This window comes from Nuphar pumila, chromosome 7 (assembly GCF_984573655.1).
Source record: "Nuphar pumila chromosome 7, dmNupPumi1.hap1.1, whole genome shotgun sequence".
In the NCBI taxonomy this organism is placed as follows: domain Eukaryota; kingdom Viridiplantae; phylum Streptophyta; class Magnoliopsida; order Nymphaeales; family Nymphaeaceae; genus Nuphar; species Nuphar pumila.
The window spans coordinates 22,186,627-22,193,788 of NC_143255.1; the positions used below are offsets into that span (position 1 = coordinate 22,186,627).

The window sequence follows — 7,162 nt, forward strand, 5'->3', positions numbered from 1 at the left end:
ACCTGTTTTTTTTTTTTACTAAAAAAAACTGCTCCAGGCGCAGAGACCTAACTGCGCTGGCTCAACCTACCGGACCCCAAAGAGTCGCCAAGCTTTGGCTTAGGCATGAGGGCGACACCCATGATATTCGAATCTAGACTACCTGTCAAAACGGTCTAAGCCCCCCATCCCACGGTTTATCCTATATTAAAACTTTTTAGGCATGTGGAATAGGGCAATATGATGGAGCGTTAAACCAGCTGAGGACGTGTCGCTCGCCCCCCCACTATAAACAAAACTCAAAATATTTCTTATAATAAAATAATATTCCATGACCAAGGAAGAGAGATTTGGATGCAACTCCCATGATAATTAATAACTTGGCCACTTCCCGTTTTCTCAATAATCAAACCTGTTTTATAAGCAATATACGTGTGGCCAACACACTGGCTCTGGCTCTGGCTCTGGCTGTGGCTAAACTTATTTAAATCCAACCATTCCATTATTGATAGAAAGATTTTTATTTAACCGTAGTTGGTTTATATAAGATTACTCCAACCCTTTGGCGGTTTACAAAACCCCATTTGCAGGAATCCAATTTGGACCTTCTATTTAGTTTCCAATAATTAGAAGAAATATTTACAATTTTTGCTTAAGAATAAATAAATATAGAGATATATAAACGAGGGAATTGTTGAAAGAAGCCAAAAGAACAAATATTTCTATTCCTCATATTCGTTATTGCTTACATGTTATTCCCATGTTTGAAAATAAAATCAAAATAAAAAAGGGGAAAACCTAAAGTATAAACAAGTAAAGGGCTAGATCGTATCGTGTAATTCACAAGAAAACTTTTATTTCGTAAGCATTCCTCAGGATCACATCGAACAAAGCCGCAAAAAAACCCGGAAAGCAGATACCGAGACGGTTCAAACCGCCAAGTCGAGCCCAAGCGAGCCCTGGAAATCAATCGTCGCCCTCCCTTCTTGGTGATGGTGGTGGTCTATCTCGGCTCGAGAAACGGGCTCGAAGCCGAGCGTGAGCTCCAACTTGACGTCGTCGTCCCCGCGGATCCCCGTTTCCTCCGAAGACTCGGGGTTGTTCTCCCGGTTCGGTTCGGCCTGGGACAGCCAAGAGGCCTCGACCGTCTCGTTCGAGAACATGCTCTCCGTCTCGACTTCGTTCGGCTCGGAGTGGCTGGACGACTCACTCGACGCACGGTTGTGATCGTCGGGGTAACACCTTCGCCACCGGAGGTTGCAGACCTGAGCCAAGTCGGTGACGGTCTCGGGGGGAATGGCGGTAGAGTCGGCTGCGGGCTTGTCCTTGGCGGTTCGTTTGAACCGGTTCCGGCTCTTGATCTTGTGAAGCTCGGCACAAGGGGCCGAGTTGTCGGCTTTGGCGAGGTGGCGTATGTCGTAAGCCTTGAGCAGACCGGGGTTGGTGGCGGCCTCGGTGGGGATCTGAACGATGGGTGCTCCCTTCAGCACCGACTCGACCGCGGCCTGGCACAGCTGCCAGCTACCGGACCACAGAAGACCCACCGAACCGTAGATCGGGTTCACGATCCTGCCGCAGGCCTCGTATAAAAGCGACCGGAAGATGGCTGCACACATTCGTTTCATCAAGCGTCAGAAAAACACGAACGAAATCACGAAAAAAAAATAAAAATTGGTGAGTGAAGTGAGGCAAAGTACCAGGACGGAGGTGGTCGGGTCCGGCATTGATGAGGTTCATGAGGCCGGCTCGGCCGTAAAACTTGGCGAGGAAGACCGTGGCGTTGGCTTGCGACTCGGGGCTCTTGATCCATTGAAGACACGGCCGTATGCTGCAGTTCTCGCTGCACCCTTTGCGGAGAACCCTGCATCCATTACAACTCATTCGCATGGTTGCTGCTCTTTGAGGGGTGTTGAGAGGTTTGAAGATATGGGAGAGAAGAAAAAGGTTGGACTTTGAGAACCTCAAGGGAAGTGGGGGGTAGGGAGATAGTAATGATGGTGGGAATGGGTAAGAGGGGGTATTTATGTGGAAATTGCCCTGGGTTTTACAACACAAACGGTGGTTTCGGAGTTTGATACTTTGATGGTATAAAAATAATGGGTGACTAGGAGATGTGCCCAAAGGCTTGGCTACTCTGCCTCAAGTTACTGAAATGCCCTCATTGCTTTTACGCCCACCGATTAGTGGTATTTTATTGCATTTTATGGCTTTAAGGATCGAAAGAGTGTGTTAGTGCAAGCCTCTCCCCCTTGGGGGTGTGGTCCAGTGGAGCCAATAGAAGGGATGGTTAGGGTATCATTCTCTTAGGTGTCAAACCTTTTACATTAATAAAGACAAGGGATATCTCTGAAAAAGAGGTAAAAGACAAGAGATATGTTCTGGATTATTCCTTGCTCAGTACGTAGAAGCTGGGTGAGTCATTGAAGGAAAGGGGTGAGCCATTAGATTACGCCATCGAAAAATTGATAGTAAGTTCATCTGGCTTAGCCAGCACGAGAAGGTCTCGGATCCTGAAGGTGGTTTCCCGTCCTTTATAAAAAAAAAAAATGGATAATGTAGAACAACGATTAGCCTACTAAGGGCGGGTCATCCTTATACGGAATGGACAACAAGAGTTCGCTGTTTTGTTTTGTTTTGTTTTTTTCACTTCATATTCACTGAGGGAATTTTCTCCAGTAAGTTTTCAATTAAATACACGTTACAGTCTGTATTGCAAGTGTAGCTGACCTGCAATTTCTTGTGTTCTTCACTATTCACGAGTAGAGTAGTGTCAATATCAACTGCAAGTTAAGGAGAACGGGCAACTTGTTATTGGGCGGCTATCTCACCTACATCAACCCAATTCCAAACTTACGTTTCTAAATTGTTTTGTCATGTCTGATACTTGCATCGCTTAAACTAACCAATGTGTTTTAGGGTTAATAATATGGCTAGAAATAGAGTTGGGTAACGAGATGGGCTGTTTATGATTTGGCTCGTGCTCGACTCCTAAAGAATTCGCTTAAACTTGTAGAAAACACTCGGTAAGCTGAAGGTGAACATCAGGTGTTCAACTCATCAAAATTAATTTAATAATATATATATATATATATATACAGAGAGAGAGAAAGAGTAATGGGTACGTAATAAATGAAACATGTTAAATGAGTTTTTCATATTTTTTCATTTTATTTTTAAATTCTGACCATACAAATGTGATTTATGTACTTGATTTTATAGGGATTCGGCTCTTTAAGTGTTCGATTTCAACACATGGATGGGTTTTTTATAATGTTCAAAAAATCTACTGTCTAAAATCTTTGTAAATTTTTAAGAATCCAAATATCATTTTTTCATCCAAAACACATGGTCCAGGTGTGGATTTCTAGTAAATTGATCATGCCCAATACATTTATGGGGTCAGAACTACAAAAAAAATACAGAAAAAGCAGAAAAAACAATTTAGCATACTCTCTCTCTCTCTCTCTCTCTCTCTCTCTCTCTCTATATATATATATATATATATATATATATATATATATATATATATATATATATATATATATATATATATTTGTTATTTTTTTTAAAGACAAGCTAGAGTTAGACCGACGGTTATACAATTTTACCATTGGGTTTTGAACCTGCAACATCCCAACACAAGATGACATGCAATAGCTGCTCTTTCCAAACAAGCAGAGCCTCGATTGGTCTTCGATATATTTTATGTTGCAATACATAAAACAAATAATCAAAGTGTTTGCTTGCAAGTAATAGCCTTGCTTCTTCCACTTCTAACAACATTCCTTTTTTTTTTTCTTTTAAAAATTCAGCTTGAGCTTTCTTAATAAGCAGAGTTTAAATCCGGGCCTGTTTGGAATCGTGGCACTGGGATGGCCGTTTATGTATTTAGTGTTCCCGATGCAAAATCTTGGTCAAAACTCGTAAATACGAGCGGAACTTGAACACCTCAAGTTCGATTGGTCCAACTCGTTTACCAGTCCCAATTTGTAGACCTCACGCTACAAAGACTTAAAGACTTGGGTCAGATGACACGATTTTAAAAACCCAGTAACCTCGAGAATCAAGGGGTCGGGTTTGACCCGAACCAGACCCGTACCAAACTCTGTAGGGTTAGGGTTTGGTGATAAGCAAGGAGGTTCAATTAGAAATTGGGTCGGACCCAAAGAGTCTGATTAGTATTTGAAGTAGGGTATGCTTTCACACTCGGGTCTGACCCGAGTTCTTATTAAGACCCGTGATTCTTCAGTATAAAAAGATAAAAAATAAATTTTTTACACCTGATTCATGTAATCACTGACTATGGTTTTTCTTATAGCAGACCGGATATGATTTGGGTCTGAACCCACCCTGTAATGGTTAATCAAAGTCATTATTTGTTTTTTTGTTTTTTTTCAAAACTTCGGTATGAGTCCTGTTGCACTATAGACCGGAACTGGAATTTAGACATTGACCATGATCATGTATAGGATTTTGCATTTAGTGATCTTGGGGTCCTTAAGGGTGCTGGGTCAAACAGGAAAACCAAAAACTGGACAGCGAAAAAACGATGGGAAGAGGAAAGATGAGTCATTTTAAAAAAGAATGAAGGTAGTGACGTCAAAGAGGAAACCGCGGACTCGAGGTGTGGGAGCCATGCAGTAGTGTCCAAAACGGGGAGGGACTCTACAGGGAGGCGCGTGACCTGCACGTTCGGATCGCAGGCCGACCCGCTGATCGCCAGATATCCCTAATGTTGTCTGTTTCGGAATCGGACCTGTATCTTTTGGCCAACTATTCATGTGAATCCGCCGATACCGATTTTCAAGTGAATCGTTTTGAATCGGCCAGAAAATAATTAAAAAATATTACATATAACTCAAAATATGATACGTGTTAAAGCCATTAAAATAATATTAAAAAATATTTTTTTATTTTACATTTATTAAAAAATAGCCGATTTAGGTCAGTATTTTCTGACGATACGATACGTTCCGCCCGATTCAGAACGATACTGACAACACTCGGTTCCCAGGTTTTGAGGAAGGAACCCCCACCGTCTCGGTCCCGATTCCCAACTCATGGGTTTTTCTCTCTTTCTTTTTTAGCTTTCCCTCTGTGTGTGGGGTCCACCGAAACCGCTCTGCTGGGCCGCACAAGCTCCCAATGTCCTGTTGCTCGGGACTGTGGGCGCCCGACGGGGGACTGGCCAGTGGTTTTGGTCCGTGCTTATCTCATCACACCCCCAAGTCTTCCTTTTTATTAGAAAAGAGGCGAAAGCCAAAAAGAAAAAATTTCCAGATTCGGTAAAAAAACTTACCCCGCCCGCGTATCCGTATTTAATTTAGGCGTTTACTAAAATTTCTTTCTGCCACTTATCCTCCCTTTTTCATGTTTTAATTTTTACTCTGATACTGCTTATCTAATCACATCTCCCAATAGAGATGACATGATTTTTCATGTTTTCACCATCGGAGTTTAAAAAAAAAAAGACAATAAAAACAAAAAACGGAGGTTCGTTTGTTTTTTTTTTTCTCTTTTTCAGTCTACAAAGTTTCATTCAAAAAATTGTGAGGGCCAGTAAGAAACAATCACCTGGAAGACGAGAGGCGGTGGAGGTGGGGGAGGGGGAGAGGGAGAGGGAGAGGGATATAATAAATTATAAAAATAACGTACTCTGATATTAAAATTAAAAAATAGTAATTAATGCTGTTCTGCAGACGAAGAAGAAAAAAAAAGAAGCCTTTCCGAGTTTGTAGATGATAGGTATTAGGGAGGGAATAGGAAGAAAGGGACGCCGTTTGCTTTTTATAATTAGAAAAGTCAAAGGCTGCCTTTCCCAATCCCCGACGCCTCCTCCTCCTCCTCCTCCTCCTCCTCCTAAATCCAATCCCCATTAAAACGGGCTTCTTTCTTGGGGCAGATGGGGGGCCCGCGGTCCTAAAATTTGGGAGAGAGAGTACCTGCTGTGGCTGTTTTTGAGATTACAGACTTTACAGTACATGGTTTTATTTTAGTAGTATAATAATGAAGGGAGAAATTTGGTGGGGGAGGGAGGGAGATAATAGAAGACGCAAATAGAGGTGGGCCTGCAACCGCGCGTGGCCGTCCATCTGGGATTCTGTGGGATGGGAGATTATTAAGAGGCCGCAGCGGAAGTCTGACGGGGGAGCATGGAGTTTCGTATGTGATGACGTCGTCGGGTTAAGAAACACGTCACTGTTCCTTCTGCTGTTTTCAGCCAAACCCCTGCCCAGCCCAACTTTACCACCCGCTGTTTTGGACCTACCCCGTGGCTGCGGGACCCACCACCCTCTTTGTCCCATCTTTTCCACCGACTGGTGACTTGGTGAGTATAATTACTCCCTGTTGTTAGCTGGAGACAGGTCGGTTCTAACCCCAAGTAAGCTTGATCAGCGAGCTGCCTGGTTCAGGGTTGATTTAAACAAGTCAGCTCTGGTTCGGATGTAAGCATTACTAATGCTAAGCTAGTCAGATTTGCTTCACGGTTGGGATGGAAAACATAAATACTGAATTTGGGTCCCATAGCTTAAGCAGCGATTAATATATATATATACTGAATTTGTTCGAGTGAACGTCAGATCCCAGGTGGGCCTCTGGCCCAATCCGACCTTAAATGAAGTGCTCAAGCTATTCAAATACACCACAACAAAATGAAATAAGAAGTATCTTATGACAAGCCAAAGACATTTCATCTTTCAAATATTCAATATTGGCTTATATATTTATCACCTGCCTGTGGTATCTAGGAAGAATGCCAGTTAAGCTCTGTGTGGAAACTGGTTAGCTGAAATGAGTTTGCGCTTTGGCAAAACTTATGTAAATTGTGGTGATTATTTGAGAGAATGACATTGAGGAAGTAGTTCATCTATCTATCTCTTTTGTAACTTGGCAACTATCATTTCCTCATGACAGCATCTATGAAAATCCAACAATTGGCAAATGTCACTTCTCCAAATGCATACATTTTTCTCTTACTGTCAATTTCCTTACCGAGCCTAGTTTTGACTACGAGACTTGAGCTCAAAACGAGGATAATAATAAAAATAAAGGACCCTCATGTAAACCCAACCCTCTGCGAGTCTCTCTTCCTCTCTCACATAGGGATGGCAATGGACCGAGGCAGGGGCAGGAGACAAGGTTTTCACCCCCACCCCGTCTCAAAATCTGAACCTCCATCTCC

At 42.5% G+C, this 7,162-nt stretch overlaps 1 protein-coding gene across 1 annotated transcript; it reads right to left on the bottom strand.

Annotated features, from left to right (window-relative positions):
• Positions 1-652: 652 nt before the first annotated feature.
• LOC149831496 (LOB domain-containing protein 41-like) lies at positions 653-1,898 on the bottom strand. The gene is made up of 2 exons (XM_090012100.1): positions 1,677-1,898; positions 653-1,585 (listed from the first exon to the last, which is right to left on the bottom strand). The coding sequence occupies exons 1-2, from the start codon at positions 1,864-1,866 to the stop codon at positions 909-911; spliced, it is 867 nt and encodes a 288-aa protein (XP_089868226.1). The 5' UTR covers positions 1,867-1,898; the 3' UTR covers positions 653-908.
• Positions 1,899-7,162: the final 5,264 nt, after the last annotated feature.

Bases quoted from the DNA above. Each gene is read 5' to 3' on its own strand.
- LOC149831496 (XM_090012100.1), bottom strand. From the start codon at position 1,866: ATGCGAATGAGTTGTAATGGATGCAGGGTTCTCCGCAAAGGGTGCAGC. The intron at 1,586-1,676 runs GTACTTTGCCTC...GAATGTGTGCAG, and splicing joins ACCCGACCACCTCCGTCCTG to CCATCTTCCGGTCGCTTTTA.